Raw genomic sequence first — 19,664 nt, forward strand, 5'->3', positions numbered from 1 at the left:
CTATCTTATCTTTTCTGATCCTTCCCTCAAAGGCCTTCACCACTTTAGCCCAGTATAAGGTGTTGTTCTTCATTATTATTGTGTCAGCTCTTATTTCTACATCTAGGAATAATTTCGTTTCTCTTTTGCAAAGAGGTTAGAGAATTGGGCTGTCTGTATTACATGCAAGGTATGATACAGAGCCGATAAGACTGATGTCTATCAAAATTTGAGTATAAATTGTGGCACATTTGAGATTATCTGTTGCATATACAAGTGAAACATTAAAAATAACTAGTATTTAAAATAATTTCACTGTTAAATAGCATGGCTTGTTATAGTGCGAAAATACTGCAGTTTGAGAGAGAGACTTTGCACATTAGGTCTCTCTAGATGAAGTTTGTGACCATCTTTTCAGTGTGCTGGAAGTAGCTGGCTGTATATTTCGCTTTGCTCTTGGTTGGGTGTGTATTATCAGAGAGAAAATGCTATTTATATTGGAAGATGCTGGATGTTGAGTTGTTCGACTGGAGAGAAGTATAATAAAATGTGTAAAAAAACTAAAACATGTGAAAGACAAAGAGTGAATCTGCACAAAAATTGGGTTCCTAGTGATCTGAATTGTGGCCATTCTGACACAATATTTGCTGCATTATATTTTAGCATGCAAAGCCCATTGTAATTATTGTATACCCAGTCATGCTAGCTGGTTCTTTGCTCTTCTGATCACAGTTACTTCTTGAAACATTGTGGTTAAGAATGGTACTGTAAAATATTCTTAAAAAAACAAGGTTTTTCTCAACAAAGTGAAAAAACATGCCGCATGCAAGCCCTCTGTCATACTCTGTGTATCATCCTGTAGCTGAAATCTCCTGTGTGTAATTGTCTGGTCTCTATTCTTTCCGATGTCAGTAATCAAATCAAGGATTTGCACAATGACAAAGCAAGCTTCCGGACAGGCCACAATTGATGGTTACACTTAAATGTAATTCAGAGAAACACTTGAAATATAAAGTTTTCCTCAAGTTGGACACATCCATTATTGCATTGATTTTCAATTTGCCTTGATTTTGTTGTTTTTTTCTGACCAATCATCACAATGTTTTTGTTTTTCTCTGTAACTTGTGTGTCTGTCACGTTGTCTAGTCCCTTACATTTCAGACTTGGAGATTTGTAACAGTGATGTGGTAGCACCAAATTAATCACTTTCCAATTTCTCAGAGCATTTACCTTGAAGTTGGAATAAACTGGTATTTATGGGTTTTGGGTGAAGAGTATGCAACGTTTCACAACTGGTTCTGCCTCTTTAGTTTCTTTGGTGAGTGAATGGTACAGCATAATAGTTTTTGCATGACATTGAAACTAAGAAAGATATTTTGCAAACAAAAGTTGAGTGGTTTTAAATTTTGTCTGTATCTTACTGTTCACTACTCACAGCCTGCCAAATAGGTAGCTTAAATCTTTTTTTTCTTATGTACGCATTATTATATAGTAAAACAAAAGTTCTGTTTCTTACATATCATACTTCTGACCAGTAGAAGAGTTCACAGTGTGTTAGCTGCATCCTCCCAGTGATGTGCCTTTAAAGTTCTGTGAAACTCACAGCCAAACTTTATACACAAAACGAAATGTCTTTTTTATGTCCTTTGTCAGTTAAATCTGTTACTATAATCTGCTGTGGTGGATCTCTTTCAGAAGTTATAAGATTGAGTGAAATCTAATGTTCTGAGATGAAGGAAGTATAGACTTCCTTAAAAACTTCGTTTCAAATCTGAGGCATTGCTAAAATTGTATATTAATGTTCTCTGATTCTCTTTCAGCTTCAAATTTGTCATTGTTTATGTTTGTAATATGGATTTTTAAAATAAAGGTGTCAGTGTAGGATTGTAAATGGCTTAAGAGATATGTGATCTGAAGCTATCAGTAAGAGATTGTTTATTTAAACAGTAACAATTTTTAATATGTCTTTCTCTTTCAAAAATGTGGAATTGTGGTAACTGACATTTTACTTTCAAAAAGTGGTACCATTTGAACTGCAGCTTGGAGATTCAGTGTGTTAAACTCTTGACACAAAACTTTGCAGAACTATTTGCATAGTGATGTTAATTAATGGTTTAAGCAAGTCAGATGACTTTACTGAGTAAATTATTTTGATTTTTTTTTTTTTTTTTCTGATATTCCAGGAAAGTGCTTAGTAGTTGTGCCAAGGGTGGCCAATAAAGAAATCTGCCAGGTGGAATTCCACGTTGCTGGCAGCAGAGATTCTGTATTCTCCTTTTGCTAGAGGGTAGAAAGTCAATGAAGTTAATTTTTTGGGTACTCCAAAGTGCAGGCAGGAATGGATCTGAAAGTAGTACATAAAAGTTTCTCTCTCATGGGCCTCATTCTAGTAGCAATAGGACTGGTCAGGTGTAATGTTAATGTGCCATCTAAGCCGTTACTTGTCACGGGGTGATGAAGCAGTCTTTCGTCATGATGCTAAAGCCAATTTCTTGTAGCTCTCCCTAGAAACACCAGTTGAACAAAAGCCATGAAAAATAAAAACTCATGTCTGTACTTGCACTGGCAAAAGAAGTTTCCCTCCAACTTTAAGCTCACTTAATGAATGGCAGCAATGGAAGTTGCAGGGGGAGAGAGCAATTGCTACACTCTCTGTCCATGATGAATTTGGATGTTGTGATATCTGAACCCTGTCTCTACCTCAGAAATCATAGCTGATGTTACCTGGAGCAGTGATGGACTTCAGACTTTTCCTGTGCAGACTTAATCCTCTGTGTAAAGCCTTCAAACAGTTCATTTACAAGAGTGACTTGCTTGTAGAGATATGGAAAGGCAGGACTTACATGGAAAATCGTAATGTATTTTCTGTGTTATTCTCTTCTTCCTTTTTTCACTTGAGCAAACAATATTTATAATAATTTCAAGATATAAGAAAATACGTATGTGTAGAAATGCTGACAATTGGAAAGAAAAATTCCAGTAATAGGGAGATAATTCAAATACATATTTGATAGGTGTCTACTGGTTTACAAAAAATAGTTTCTTATGTGACTTCCATTTTTGTAGGATCCAGAAAATGAATAGTATTGCTGTGCAGAGCCAGCAGGAGGTCATTAGTGCACTTATATTTTTAGGTCTGAATTGTCACTGTTGATGTCACTGCTTCATGAAATAAAAGTAGCCATGTCTGCATGTCTCTGGGGAAAAAGGAATATTTACCACCATTTATAGTACATACTATTCACGAATCTTCAGTATGTGAACTGTTCTTTACCAGGATTTTTGTAGGATTTTAAAAAGTCATTTCAGTGAGTTCCATGTGGAACAAAACCCTCTATTTTTCCGTGTCAATGCCAGCTGTTGCTCATTACCCACTTTTTATTACCAATCATTAACTGCAGAGATTTTTCAAACATGGAGGCCATAGAGTCCGTGTGATTTGTGATGTCTGTATATGCACATTTAATTTAAAAATTCCAATTTGTAGAATTGTATTTGGATGCATTTCAGACTGTATAGCAGCATAGTGAAATATGCAGTGCAAAGCACATCAGGCTTCAAGTATTTAAACTCATCCATATGCCTTAGACAATCAACAAGAAATCATAGAATATGATTGCTGATGGCCATTAATATAAGAAATACTATCCTGGTAATGGTAATTCTGCTTGGTTGACTTAATTGTTAAGGTGATGGACACCTTGTTTCTAGTATTTATGTTAATCACAAAGATTTTTTGTTGCATAAAGAAAGGAGTTTTTTTGCTTTTGATTTGAGACTTACTGGGTTTTACCTCTAAATTGGTAGAAGGAATATTGTGTTTTGGAGCAAGTCATGACACTCTTAACATATTGTATTTTCTGTTACTGATTTTGAGAACATTTTTCTTCTCCTGATTTCAGGTTGGGTGGGACTATATCTGCATACAAGATAGTGCCAGACGAAATAGAAGAAATCAAGGTACAGTATTACTGCTTTTCCACACTGAATTTCTTCGTTTGGAGAATTACAGAAATGTTACATTAAAAAACCACGTTATTTCTTGCTTTGAAGTGTATCATAGGGGAGAGAGGAAAGTGTCTAAAGTAAAATTATTAGATCCATATTTATGCATCTAAAATAGAATTTTAGTTATTTTTACAAGTACGGTTTACCTTCAGCCTAAGCTGACTTCAGCAGGATTTGTTTGATGCCAGAAACCTGTGTAATTCAATCTATTTCTACTTTGCTACGTGAAGACAGATGCAGGACTGTGATGAACACTGAGTTGTATTTTCATAACAAAAAATATATGTAGTGTCCTTCTGCTTTTGAGATCAAATGCACATCCATATTTTTCAATATTGTCTGTCTTAAGGGGATAGTATGAAGTCATGGGTACTCAAAATCATTATAAGCTCTTTGATTTTGAATAGTGGTAACAATAAATACTGAAGTTTACCTTCAAAGTAATGTGCATTATAACAAAATTCACTTTAGCCAAGTCCACTCATGAAAAGTACTTCAGCAATTTGTGTCAGTTTTATTTTTCAGTGGAGTGAAAGATGGGTACTGGGGGGGGGCGGATTTTGGCCTGGATCTGATAGCACAGTTTGTGTAGCTGGTTCTTTATTTGGTTGTTAGTATCAGTCATTTGGTTGTTAGGTCAGTCTGACCAATGCTTGCTCATTGTGACTGCTTAACCCACTGTGCTGTTTCACATACTCATTTTCAGCTGTGCAAAGAGAATTAAGAGTGGTTCTAAAATCTTGTGAAGGGAAATGACTGTATAATATCTGATGTAGACGTGACTTCGCAGTGTGTAAATGGTGAGAATTTATTCCTCTTCAATTAGTATCAAACCCACTGCAAGCAAGTCGCTGCACAGTGAGTGCATGTATCTGCATCAGTCAAAGTTATCACATCATCATGATCAAAATTTATTTTTGTCATCTAAGATTCATGGACTCCTCTATCCTGAATTTTATCAAGGGGAGCGTGATTTATTAGGATAGATCCAGTGTTCAGACTTTGGTCTTGGAATAAAAGAAAGAAAGAAAAGAAAGAAAGAAGGCTTTCAGAATTTTTTAGTGGTATATTCAAGATGATCAGAGAACTGCTCCAAAACTATTTAAAAAATATTACAAAAACCCTAAACCACACTCTTTTTCCTTTAATATAAGAAATCCAATTCCACTGACATTTTGTTAATGTTGAAGAGGAAGAAAGCTGGTATTTCTGGCTTCATCGTACTAAACTGAGTTCAGTGAACAAGGAAAAGTGGAATGTTGGGAAATAAGAAATAATTTTACGTTTAGGAACTTACTGCAAGATTACTAGTCACAGGAATCTGTCACCTGCTTGGGAGACCTGTTCTGAATTTTCAGCTTTTTCTTACTTAGCTGGTGTTTAAGTGCTTGAGATCCTAGGAAGCATCAAAGGATGGGTTACTCATTAGTCTCAGTTGTGCCAGGATGTAAGTGTGGAGGAAGGATTTTATTGTTCAAAGTCAGAGCTATTTAAAGTGTTGGGGGAAAATCCCTTCTTTTACTTGTTTCTGGTAGCTGTCCTGTCTTGTTCACGTAATGGGTTTTTGAGGTTGTGATGGAAGTCAGGCCACTTCAAACACCTTAACTGATTTAATTTCTGAAGCTGCAACACATGTTACTTATATGAAACAAGGCACTTCTGGAAGATGCCAAGACAGATATATATTGGATATCAAAAAGTATTATTTTGTACATATGTATTCTGAATAGCAACTGGTAAACCGGGAGATTGAGTATCCTTGCAGTAAATATAGGGGGTAGTTTTAACATCTGAAAGGCTCTCCTAGCTGATTTGAGTAGAAAGAGGAGAGAGGAGAAAATAGAAAGCAAGTCACTGGAATATTAGTTCTAGAGAGAACAGAATCTTTTCCCATGCACCTTAATTCAGTTATTTTGCTTCACAACTATCCCTCCCCTGTTTAAGCATGAAATATTAAGGGAGTTAATTTGATGAAATATGCAAAAATAATAGCTCCACTTTTAAAATATGATTTAACTTGGTGGATTGTTGAATTATATTTAAAGGAGTTGTAATTTTCATGTGTTCTGATAGTCCTTAAAAAAGTATACTGCCTTCTTAAATGGCAAAGGAGGTACTTTATCAGACAGAGAGCAATAATTACTATGACAAATAAATAAGTCTCTTAGCATTTGCATATATTCTAGAAAAGGTGGTAGATTAACCTCTTTTACAGCTCAAAATAACTTATGAGGAAAACCAGTGTGTTGGTTTTGTTAATTCATGTAATTATATCTTAGGTAGAACACTACTGTAGGCATATGAATGAGGAGTAGTTACGGCAGAAGTGAGAACATGTACCCTAACTAGTCTCTTGCACCTTACCAAGGTTAGGAAGAATTGTGTGGAACCAATCACCACTACAATTCCACAGCATCTGTATCAGTCTGAAATGAAGTGTCATGAAACTTACCTTCCCTAGATTTTTGTCATAGGTGCTTAGGTTCCCAAAGTGAGAACACTCAATAGGTAGCCTTACCTAGATACCATCACAGGTCTCCCCCCTGAAAACTCTTCTAGAAGGTCTTTTATCCCATGATCTACTGCTTCATAAAAGAAGCTTTCAGAGAATGCATAAATGGATATACTACCATCTGCATTCTTGTCATTCCTCTACACCAGTTAAAGCAATGTCACTTCATTTTCAATACCTGCTGGTTTTAAAACACTTCGGGAACAGATAAAAACAGTAAATATAGAAATTGCAGCACATTTCTGAGAAGGTGTCATTGTTTCAACTTTCCCTAGACTTCTGTTCTCATCAGAATTATTCATCCTGTGAGCAAGAAGCTTTCCAAACTAGCAAAAATGCGGTGTCAGATTTCATCCTTGTTCCTCATCTACCATAATAGTATGTGCCTAAAGGAGAGGTCTTCCAAGCCAAATGCTTTTGTGTGCATAGGGCCCGGCAAGCGTATCAGGCAGCACTGGTTTTGATGAACAACATGGATGTTGTTTCAAGAATAAAGAGAAATTTATGACTTTGACGGATTAGGGAAAGTTTGCATGATGTGCCTATAGATTTCTGTCAACAGTATCCTCTTATGGTTTATAGTACCGTGAGAGATTGTCTTTTTGATTTCAGCATTCTGCCATTACAAAGGAAATATATGATGTGGTGAACGGTGGTTATTATAGTAGAAGACTCAGTGAATGAGAAGACTGCTCATTAACAGATTTCTAAAAAAAAATACTTGGTTTGCTAGGATTTGCAAATCAACAGCAGAAAGGAATTTAATTGTTTTGTGTTGGGTTTTTTATGTGCTTTCCTATATACTTTTCATGTAGACATATGCATGCATCTCATGTCAAGACCAGAAATTGATTTTGTAGCAGGTCCTTAATTCATGAAAGTAATATGCACAAGAAAGACATTGCCAGAACATTTCATTCCTATAATATTTGTGGCACGAGACAGATACTCCAGTGTAGAGAATAAAGTCAAATGGTTGCCTCCTGTGGTAGTTAGTTTTAAGAAATCTTGTTCGAAATACTTTGTTAGTGCTGGTTTTAAATTTTAAATTTAGATGTAAAGCAGTTCTGGAACAAGATGGGAGGGGTTTTTTAATTCCATTAACCACCCTTTCACAAGACACGCTTTATGCTCCTCAAAGAACACTCCTGATTCTTCTGTAGGTACTCTTTAAATGAAGGTATATATGCATAAAGTAGTAAAGGTTACATTTAAGACTACAGACATTTTCCCCTGAATAATGATAGGATAGCTCTCTTTTTTTCTTTAGAAGTATGTGTTAACATGTGTTTAATATATGAAAATTTTTATGAATTTTCATATTTCAGCATAGCTGAAACACATTCTTCTCAGATTGTGTTAAGTCTTTTGAGAAAGTAGATTCCAGTGATAAAGACCCAAGAGTAGAAAATGATAAAAACTATGAGGGAGAATGAAGTAGCCAGAAGGGAAATGGTGAACATTGTGTCTTCTTAGAGGTCAGTTGCCCTAGATGAATTAGGAATTCAAAAGATTTTAACTTTTCCACACAGTCATTTTTAGGAACATTGTAGGAACAAAGGAAGTCGATTTCCATGTCAGTGAGATGTATTTCAGAGCAAAGCTGTACTCCCTGCCATCAAAAATATGCAGCTCTGATATGATTACAATTAAAATCAGTCTATCCCAAGACTTTCTCAGAAATAATTTGATTTGCTGGCTTTGTGATGTCATATACCTACATAATGCTGTATCCCAGAATCTGTTCTTTTTGCTGGTAAGAGTAGCTGATGAAATTCATGCAATCTTTGTGTGCACCTAAGAGATGCTGGCCTTGATCATTCAAAGCATTTCCATATTTATCAATGTGTGGTAAAAATAAGTAGCGATTTGTCAGCAAGTGCCAATTTGTAGTCCCAGTTTGTATAAAAAAACCCACAAGTTAAAGAAAGGTAGGCATAACTACTGTGGTGGATAGTCCACAAGAATAGGACTGTGGCTTCACAAAACTAGTTTTGTGTCTCCATACCGGAGACTGGGGGCAGTATTTAAATATCTCTTGCATCTTCTGCAGAATCAGCCTCGCTTTACATGAACAAGGAGATGTGCTGTTATCACAGTTTTGCACAGGAGTTTAAGTCCTGGATCTGGTTTACTTCGTCACTATATGGATATTCATCTGCTAAGTGTATCAGCACTGGCCAAGGATCTTCACAAAAAGTTTACCCAGGGTTTATGATGGGAGACATCAGAATTTGATGACAATACTGAGATTGCTGCTCGTTTATCTGTTTGGATCCAGCACAAACAAAAAAGGTTTGCCCACTCAGAATAAGTTTTCTGAAGATGCTCAAGCTGTTAAAAGTGTATACTCCCACTAATCCTAAAGCACCAAGAGACCTTGCAATTAACTTGCAAGAACGACAATCCTGGTTCTTAGTTTTTCTGCCCATGTTTTCTTTCTTCTAGTTCTCAAATTATAATTACTAACAGTACAAGAGCTCTTACTAAGCATGACATCCATTGAATGTCTAGTGAGTATTAACAAGTAGCATCTCCATAGACTCTAAAGCTTACAGATACAAGTTTAAAAGGATTTAAAGGCCATATGTGGTGGTCATGTGTTCTTCCATTAGATTGCTACTTATGCTGGACTGTGTGTTGGCTTAAACTAAGGGCTTGTCTTTGAACTCTCTTAACATGCACTCAGAGGCTGACTATCCAGTAGACAGTTTCATTGTACTCCTGCATCCAGGTAAAGAAAGTCTCTAAAACCTTTTGCAAATGTCCTAACAAAAAATTGACACTGAGATCTCAACTTAGTGTATGAAATCCCTGATAAACTTGCAGGTTTGCTTTTCCTATTGCTTGTTAGGTTTTCGTGGAGGAGACTTTCTTATGGATGTGAATCTGTCTAGGACAATTGAGAAGTGGGATGTGTTAAGTTGAAATACCCTTATGTCTCATCATATTTCCCTGTAATCAAAGTTCACCTGGTGTACACACAGATTTCTTCCTGAGTTAATTTCCAAATCCTGCATTAGTAGAGTTAATCAGTGACTAGTGTTCTTTTTTAAGCTACGTATGACACTGTTTTCAAGCTACATATGTCATTGTTTAGATGACAGAAAGAACTCTAAGTTTTTACTTGCTGTATTAATCCTTAAATGATGTTACAGATGTTATTGTTTCCATGCTGGGGAGAACTAAAGTTTTGTGTGTGGGATGATGTGACAAAATTGTCAAAAACTTTATATAAAACAAAAAATTACTTTAGTTTAATTTTTCGTTCACATGTATGCATTTGTGCAACAAGCTAGAGATTTGCACCCCCTGCAGTATTGATAATGTACTCTTGGCCATGCATTTGTGCATCACTCTTGTAGTTCTTGTCACCAATGGATTATTCATATTATATAGTATCATTATATTGCTCCTTGTTGACTGTAGTTTCATTATCTGTTGTATTGTGTCATTTTTTCTTCTCATGACTCCTTTGTTGATCTAAGTTTTGTTTCTTCTAAAAATGATTTTGCTCCTTTTTCTGGAAAGTGCAGTCTGTATTACATTGGGTTCTGGCTCTAGGCTTTTGGTGCCAACCATGGCTGTGCAAGCCTGAATAGTCCAGGCACACTCTCACACCAGTGAAATATGAGTGTTTCATAAGAATGCCTTTTCTATTGTGGGATTTTTTTCCCCACCTATGAAGCCATCAGTAGTTGTGAATATCAGTTTTGACTTTTGGATTGTTTCTGCTCTGATAGGTTTGAGACTGTTTCTGCTTGAAGGACATGACTGTTCTTCATGCTATAACTATTGCTATCTCAAGTTTTCGTATAGAAACTCCTTAGGGAGTACTCACTGAAGGGGCTTTTCATGTGTTTCACTCATCTTCTGTGGATGATGGATACTCACTGCAATCACAGACTCTCAACCAAAAAAACACCTTTACAAAAAGAATGTAAAATGAGAGATGGCTGAAGTGTCTATCAAACTCTGATCTAGGACTGGTGAATGTATCAAAAGCATTCCTCTGCTTTCCTGGCAAGGGCATCAAATGCCCAGACACTCGTATGAAAAAGTATACTCACTAACTTTCCACATGAAAATAGGAATTGTCACTTTTTGTTTTCCTGCTGTCTTCTATCTTAAGTTTCATAGGCTTTGTGGCTTCAGAGACTTCATGTCTCTAGAAATGACAGATGAGACCACCTCACCACCTTGCTCATCCAGGCTGTCTTGAATATAGCAAATGCTGAAGCATTGTTATAAATTCCTGTTCCCTAATGTGAGTAGGATTTAAATGAATGCATTTTATATTGTATTGTGTAACTTAGTCTTATGAACATATAAAAGTTTAGCCTGTGATTTCCAGATCATGGAATATTGCCACATGGGGAAGGGAAAAACACGAAGACCGTGCATCCATTTAAGTTGAAATGCAATGCTAAGACAAAATCATTTTAGTAATATTATTATTTACTTTCTAAAGCAAGCAAAATAGTTCTGTAGTTCTCCTGCAAACAGAGAACAAAAATAGCTGAAAGTTAATTTACAACAAAAATATTGTTCATCCTTTAAGCATTTCTGGTTGCCCAGCATTTAAGCTGTTGCCCTTAGGGACATCAATGTGTATCAGATTTTTCACTACCACAGACCTGTTTGTCTATTCAGTCTTTCTTAATTAAATACATTAGAAACAGGATTTAGAACCTCTTGTTTTCCAGCATAAAAATATCTCTGCCCCCTCTGTGACTGTAGCAACCAATTTTGTCTGAATTCCTCCTGAATTTCTTTTATTTTCCATTTTTCTAAATACGTATCTCTGTACCAGCCATCACCTGAAACCTAGTTAGTTCCTAGGGCGTCTTCTGACCAGCTCTAACACAGTACTTTTCATCGGACCCCTTATACTGGGCAATGTTTTCAGTGCCTTCTGTTCTCACTGGAAAAGTAATTTCTTAAATGGTATGTCACTTAGCATGAATGAGAGGAGAAAACATGCTCAGCTTCATTAAGCAGCAAATAGCTTTTGGCAAGTGTATAAGTAAATCAAGTTTATATAAAAGCCCTAATAATTTTCCACGTGACCTGTTACATTGAGTTTTGTTTGGTTATATTTACCCTGTAAGAATATGTTCTGATGATTCTTGAGATCTCTGAAGGAAACTTAATGTTATCCTATCATAATTGATAATATCAGAAGTGATTAAGGGCTTGACTGAGTTTGAGGGAGATCAATATTATTTTCATTTCTTGTGGTAAATGTATTTCTGGAAGTTCTTTCTTTTTATGATAGTGACAGTAGGGGAATGGTAGACCTGTATATATAAGAAAAAAGGCCATCATCAGGGGTTTTTTTGTTTGCCTTTTTTTATAAAAAACCCAAACCTTCGGGTTCTACGTGTTGGTCCTTTGTATATAGGGAAAAAGAGATCAGGAGTGTTGTTTGGTTTTTTGGTTTGGATTTTTTCTTACAGCTGTACAGCTATTTACAGGTTGTATCTTAGTGAATTATGAAAATTATTATTTGTAGAGAAATGAAATATTACTGCAAATAAGGGCGTTGAAATACTGAGTAGTTGGGTGACAAACCATCTGATGAAATTCAGCAGAGATTAATGTTAAATGATGTGTATAGGAGATGTGAAAAAAACCCCAATTCCAATTTGCATATAAAATAGAAGTCTCTAATTAGGCTACTGTGATCCAAGAATGAGAGCTGAGTAGTGTGCTAAGGTGGTTACTATTAGCTCAGTGTTGAAGAGCAGTTGAAGGGGTGGAGGCATGGGAGCCATGGGGGAGGAGGGAGGAGAAAGGAGCCAAGACCAGAACACTGAAACTTTTCTCTTATGCATGAGCCTCTGGTGCCACACCATATACAATGGCATGGGAAGGGCTGTTCCCCTAATCACAAAAATGACACAGTAGCACTGAAAAAGATTTAGGGTCAGATTATAAAAATAATGGTATTTATAGAAGCACTTTCATGTGAGGAACAGATGAAGAGACTGGGACAGAAATGTCCACAAGTGGCACATTTGGTTGCATTTCAGCAACATTCTTCCTTATTTATACTGCACTTTTTAAATTAACTCTCATTCTTAATTTATGCAAATTTTAAGACTGCCTGAAAGCAGGTGCCAGAGTTTTGATTATGTGTCTTCTATTGGCTGATAATGTACTGATTGTAAAGAAAAAAAGAGAAAGAACACATAGAGCATCTCTCTATCAGAAACCTGTTTAATACACTGTGTTTTTCTGGCAACTGGTAGACTGCAGATAATTCTGCTAGAATAGCATAGTTTATTTTGCTTTCATAGTATTTTTTAGATTATTTTTAATGTAGTGTTTTAATACTTGATTGGAAACCCCAGTAGGAAGACACCAAAAACTACACAAGCCTCCCTGTGATATGCAAGCTTGTAAACTGTATTAATAGAGTGATGCTTAGTACTTCACTGGGTCATTGCAGCTAATTCAACTTCTCTGATAATTAATTGGGTTTTTTGTGGTACCCTAATCCTATTAGTGACCTTGTCATATCTAAGGCCCACCGTCTAAAACAGAATATGGAACATTAAATATTTTTAATGGAAAACCAACCAAAAACTTCCTTCAATGAGACATCATAAAGGAATGGTATAAAAGTACTGGCAATGTTGGACTGTGGCTAGAGGCATTTTATTTTCTCCAATACTTTCTTTTATCAGATGCATAAGATTGGTCTAGATGAGATTTTGTGCTGATGAGCTGTATCTGAGCAATGATGTAAAATGAAAATTTTTATGTGGATTCTGTCTTTTTTTGAGTATGTTGGGTAAGTGGCTCTTCTCATCTCTGATAGTGCACAGAGCTGGAATGTTGGCTTAACTGATGTCCTAAAGGCTTCCAGAAATGAATGTCTTCCAGCAAAACAAAATCAGAGCCAAGTGTGTAGAGACAAATTTAAAAATGCCTGCTTTAGCCCTAGCCACCCTGTCCTTGGTGCCAAGAGCCGAACATCTATCTTGAGTCATGTCTGTGTTACCAAGTCACGCAAACCAATAGAATGCATCTATCTATAAAGTAAAGCGTGTGGTGCTGGAGATCCAGCATACATCATATGTTCTTTGATCAGTTTTATTTCAAACTACTTCTAGTATTATTCTCTGTGCCTTTTAACAGCTGGAGTGGATTCCACATGCTGCTGAAGTCCATCTTCCAAATGAGTTTTATCTGAAAGGATTCCAGTTCATATGATCAAAGGCTACTCTGCAATATAAGCCAAAGTCTGTTAAGCAGAGAGGTATTAAAAGTGCTGTTCTGTACTAACAGACTGTGGTAGATGTGTCCCAAGCCTCCAGCCAACACATGTATTCCCATAACACAGCATGTCAGGTTGCAAATGTGAAATTCGTAATACAATACCATCATTACTAGTGAAACTCTGTTGTCTGAGCTGAGTACTTGGAGAGTGCCCAGCCCTTCTGGCAGACTAGTCAAAGAAAAAAATTATGGTCTAGACCACTGGTCTCTAAATGGTTTGATCATCTGCCTTATAAGTAAAGAATTTTTGAACGTTTACCCTCCAATAATGTATATTCTAATATTTTATCCCTGCACTACAGTGGATCATAGAATCATTTGGTTGGAAAAGACCTCAAAGATCATCCAGTCCAAGCATCAACCCAGCACTGCCAAGTCCACTGCTAAACCATGTCCCCAAGTGCCCCATGTCTTTTAAATACCTCCATAGATGGTGATTCCACCACTTCCCTGGGCAGTCTGCTCCAATGCTTGATAACCAATCTAAACCTTCCCTGGTGCAACGTGATGCCTTCTTCTCTTGTCCTGTTACTCGTTACCTGAGAGAAGAGACTTGTCCCCACCTTGCTACGCTCCCCTTTTAGGCAGCTGTAGATTCCACCTGAGACTCCTTTTCGCCAGGCTAAACAACCCCGGCTCCCTCAGACACTGGTCTGCTCCATATTAAAAATACTGTATTGCAACAGTTTTAACCAAGGAAATCCAACAGGTATGTTATCAGGCTGAAAGAAATTCTTCCCCTGAAGTTTGCTTCTGTAACATGATCAAAAAGTTTTTCCCAAGAGCTTCCTCTGGGTTTTTTGGGTTTTTTTCTGAGATAAAAAGCCTTATTGTGTTCATTAACATTGCTAACCACTATATTTTGTCTGCTGTTTAGTTTGTGTGGTCTTTAGTTTGTGTAACTATTTCTCTTCATGGCTTTTACATGAGGGAACTAAGTGGTGCCATCAGAGAAGGAAAGCACAGAGACAAGACACAAGAGCAGGGTGCATCTTGGGTGGAGGCATCAAATTCCTAAGGAAGTGGGATTGATATGGACAAATTATCTCAGAGAACTATGGTTCTAACAAGAGCCTATTAGTTTTGCCATGGTGTGTGTAGAAAACACTGAATAAGTATTTGACTGGACAACAGTAGCATTATATATTTGGATGCAAGATTGTGTGCTTTACCAAACAGAATGTTTTGATATTGCAAGACATGTAACGTAATTTGTTGTGTCCCAAGTCACAATATTTGCTCTTCTGGATTATCTTTGAACTACCTACAGAAGTGTTTCTTGGCATGCACCTATTAAGGCAAGGAAAACAATTCTTTTCAAATTAAACACTAATACAAGATTAAAGTGTAATGTTTCTCCTTTTCATTTCCCCTGTTGTTTTGATATATTTGTTTTCTGGATTACCACATGATAAAATAGGCAGCATTTTGATATTATTTACTGTAATACTGGTTCTGTGCTTTTCAATTATAGTAGGATTTCAGAAATTCTGTCACTTAATTTTCCTAAAGGAAAAATATAAGGGAGAGAATGCCATTCAATCCTCAGAGTTCAGTAAAGGTGGAGTTGTTGAAGAGTTTCACTTTTTAAAATACATTCTTATAAAAAACCACAAAAATTTCTAGAATTGTTCTGTCAGAAATGCTTGCGTTCAACTTCAGCTGCCTCATCGTTAGGACAAGATTAGGTGGGATCCTAAGACTGCAAAGGTAGCACATATACTTACTTTCAACATTTCTGCATAGAATGACATTTCTATTTTCTCTAATTATTTATCACCTGCTTTGTTACTGTTATGCTCTATCAAAATACCCTTGATTTTAAAATTACAAATATGGTAACATTTTCTCTGAATAGCTTCAGTAGCATGATGACATAAAGCTCTCTTTTAACAAATAGGCTGATCCCCTATGGAAATCTGTTCTGCTCAGTTCTGTCATTTTAAAGGGTTCTTCTGCATTCTTGGTAGTTGAACGTGATTTAAAATGAGTGAGAATTACCTCAGCTTTATCATTCTGGAAAATGAAACTATGTATCTGAGGATACCTTATGAAGATAGCTTAACAACAAAATGTTTTAAAATTCTTGTCCTTTAACAAAGCAGAAAATAACCCTTCTTTATGTATTTGGAATGTGTTCTGTATTTTAATAAGTATTTCTAGGGAATAATGCTATATAAACAGACAATGTGTAAAAATAAAGCTGACTGTCATTTGGGACACTGAATCTAATGCTTGAGTTTTGCGGAGTATCTGGAGGCTCTAAATGACAGCAGACAATTATTGTCAGGCTGTGTGGAAGGAAAGATGACCAAGTTTAAAGTCAGAGAGCTATAAAGAACTGCTTTACATACAAAAGCTCCAAATGCCTCTAAGTATTGTTCCCAACTGTGAATGCTTCTGTTGGCAAGAAATCCAAAGGGATTGTTAAGTTTCAAAAATGAAAAAAAGAATATTTGTGAAGTAGTATGGTCTAAGTGTAATTAAAGCTTTTGCAAACATGATACCCTTTACTGAGCTGACTTCTGAAACACCCAGCAAAAGAACTAAGAAATCCAATCTCAAAGATAATGGAGAATTCTAAGTTTTCTGGGGATTAAATATTTTCTGCAGACCTGATTATGAAAAGTGCTTAGGACAAACATTTTGACCATTTAGCCAATAGCCGATATACAGGCATGAAGCTTTCTTCATAATGACACCGTTCCCTACATTTGCCATTTTGCTTTAATTAAAACAACTGAGTGTATAAGTAAATAAGTATATATTATATTATATATATAATTGTAAGTAATACACCTCATGTGTTTGGAAACCAAGGCATTTTTATAATGTGTTATTATATTTAAATATTTTGTATGAAACAACATACAGATTTTAATACGTGTGCATGTTCAAATTATTTTGGATTTCAGTATTTTGTTGCACAATTCTAGTATCTTAAACTCTTTAAAAATCAGTCCTGTATTTGGAGAAATAGTATTTTAACAGAGTTGTAGTTTTGCAACAGGAAAAACTAATTATGTTGCAGTTCATCTAACTAAACAGGAACTAATTATGTTGCAGTTCGTCTAACACTATGGCGATTTCATAATGTAAAAACTGAAATAAAAAAAAAAAAGGCTTTTTCTCACTGGTAGAATAAATAGCTAATTTCAGACTAGCTTTTGTTGAAAAGCTTTTTAAATGCACTCTGCTAGATCTCTACCAATGAAAACAATATTGGATACGTTTGAGCGCTTATGTTGCCTTCTGAGAATAGCTAAATCATAGGGAAAGAAAACCAAAGGAAATATTCTTACTGTCCTTATGATTACATATTTTGAATATGTATGAAACATTAAATTAACACATGATGAGTTATTTTAAAATTTTATCCTTTCTTGTGGTTTTAATAAGAATCTGTTCTGTCATAGAATCATTTAGGTTGTAAAAGACCTTTAAGATCATCAAGTCCAACTGTAAAACCTAACCCTGCCGAGTCCACCATTAAACCATATTCCCAAGTGCCCCATCTATATGTCTTTTAAGTACCTCCAGGGACAGTGACTCCACCACTTCCATGAGCAGCCTGTTCCTGTGCTTGGTAACTCTTTTGGTGAAGACATTTTTTCGTAAGATGCAATCTAACCCCCCGGCACAACTTGAAATGACTGCCATTTCCTCTTATGTCATATTTTTTTATTATATGACATAAATATGTAATTTATTTATTATTTATTCCTTGTTACTTGTGTAAAGAGAACAAACCCCACCCCTCTACAGCCTCCTTTGAGGTGATTGTAGAGAGTGGTAAAGTCTCCCCGAGCCTCCGTTTCTCTAGACTCAACAACCTCAGCTCCCTCAGCTGCTCTTCATCACAAACTTGTGCTCCAGACCCTTCACCAGCTTCATTGCCCATCTTTGGATACATCATCAGCAGTCACAACCTAGGTCTTCAAAATTAACACAAGGGGCACAATGTGTTTTTTTCTCTGACTGCATATTTAATGTCACACTTAAATCACTTCAGCATGTAGGTTTCAAAATCAGGAATAAGATGCAATGCATCCAGCCCACTGACAAATAACAAGTTTTTTTTACACACTGGGTGGATAATAGCTTACCAATGCCAATTAAAAAAATTAACAAAATTAATTTGAAATTGAAACTTTGGTATAAACAATTAATTTAAAATTATTTTCTAGATTATTTCTACTATTTCTCTCTTGCAAAACTCCTCATGGAAACCTGATTTTTTGCTCTTTTCCATTGTAGATTATCTGCAGGGAACTGAAGGTAACATCCAAAGTACAAAGTTTGCGAAAGAATTAAACATTTTCTTATCAGACCTCAGTCAGACACTGAAATCTATCCAAAGAACAGAGATTACTGATGAAAATTTTTGTACAAGTAGGTCACTGAGAAATTTAATATCTGCCTGCAAAAACATCATTATAAAAAAAGGAGCCTGAAGGCATGAAGTCTGTCTATTCTGTTATCCTGCAATTATTTCCTGAGCTAGTATTCTTTTGTCAGTACTGTAAATTAGGATGGCCAGATGTTAACTTGCTAGTTTAGACCTTCAACTGAGTATATTCAATTGAAGTGGTAGTCTGTTTTCCTGTGCCTCAGTTTTATCATGGGTTTTATTAGGGTTTTTTTTCCCTAAAGGGTCAAAAATACAGGAAATTCAAATTTCCCCAACTCAAAAAATGTGGTAGATAAGTTGCTGTCTGAAAAAAAACCCCATCTTGTCACTGTTGTTTTTTAGTGTAGAAAGCTATATGCTGTTCTTTCAAATAAAATATATTTAGTGTAGCCAATGGTCTTATGTTTTGTTGGTGATGTTTTGAAATTTGGGTGACAGACAAGAATTGCTTAGAGTTTCCTGCTAAATATATCTCTGCTTTTGGAGTTAGAAGTGAAAGCTGAAACAGGAGCTAAAGACTTAAGGGACTACTAAATGATCTGTGACATTTAGGAAGGAATAGCTGTGGTGGCTTAAAAATTGGCTTAAATTTTTTTGAGTTGATCAGTATGGATGGTTATAGCTGCAAAACCAAAATACTGTTCTTAGATTCATGGGTACAAATGGAAAAGCTCTTGGAAGGTTGCTGCTTTAGAATTACTGGATCCCTGATAGACCTGATATTTAACCACAGGTTTATAACTCTTAGCGGAAGAAAAAAATCTTTGATTTCTTTTAAATGTTTCAAAATATCATAGTATTAGTGGGCCTGGAGAGAGAACCCTTACGGGACAGAAAAGACTTGAATAGTAATTGCAAGAAAAAAGCAAAGGTCTCTCCTTCTGAAGAGATGGGTCTTGAAATGAAAAGGGAATTCCGTGTGTGTGTGTGTGTGTGTTTTCTGCACTGGGGCAGAAAGCAAGAGAGAGGGAAGTGCCAGGTTCTTTCTGGATCTCAGTAAGAAAGGCCTGACAACAAATAGCTGAATAAAACACCTGCTTTCATAAAGCAAAGGAAGAGGAGGAATATAGGTAGCAAGTACGTCTTACTCCCTTCAGATGCTGGGAACTGTGTGTTCGTGCAGCATCAAATCAATCTGTGGATGGATTTCTCCACTCATGAGAAATTCTTGCTACTCTTTCAAATAAAGGAAAGCCATGCTGGAGATGTAATCGCCAGTACTGAATCAGAGCTGCCTACAGACTGCTCCATTACAATGAGGTGGATGACTCTGTCCTTTGGCCAAAGGGGTTTGTGCAGCATGATACATTCCTGAAAACCGTGCTGGACATAGAGCACAGGGCAGCCTTCTGTGGGAACTTCAAGGGAACTGTTATGTGGATTGCTAACTCCTTGATGTACAATGGCCTCGTGGTCAGGAGCAGTACAATATTAGAAACATTATAAACATAACATTGTGTGGTCCTT

General features: G+C 36.2%; 1 protein-coding gene across 22 annotated transcripts in view; it reads left to right on the plus strand.

The window, feature by feature from the left end:
- GPHN (gephyrin) overlaps positions 1-19,664 on the plus strand; it is a 289,830-nt gene that overhangs the window by 118,414 nt on the left and 151,752 nt on the right. For all 22 annotated transcript variants that reach the window (XM_032111557.1, XM_032111560.1, XM_032111562.1 and 19 more), the window contains one exon: positions 3,882-3,939. In XM_032111557.1, the coding sequence (XP_031967448.1) occupies positions 3,882-3,939 (58 nt within the window). The remainder of the gene's footprint in view (positions 1-3,881; positions 3,940-19,664) is intronic.

This window comes from Corvus moneduloides, chromosome 6 (genome assembly GCF_009650955.1).
Source record: "Corvus moneduloides isolate bCorMon1 chromosome 6, bCorMon1.pri, whole genome shotgun sequence".
Lineage (NCBI taxonomy): Eukaryota > Metazoa > Chordata > Aves > Passeriformes > Corvidae > Corvus > Corvus moneduloides.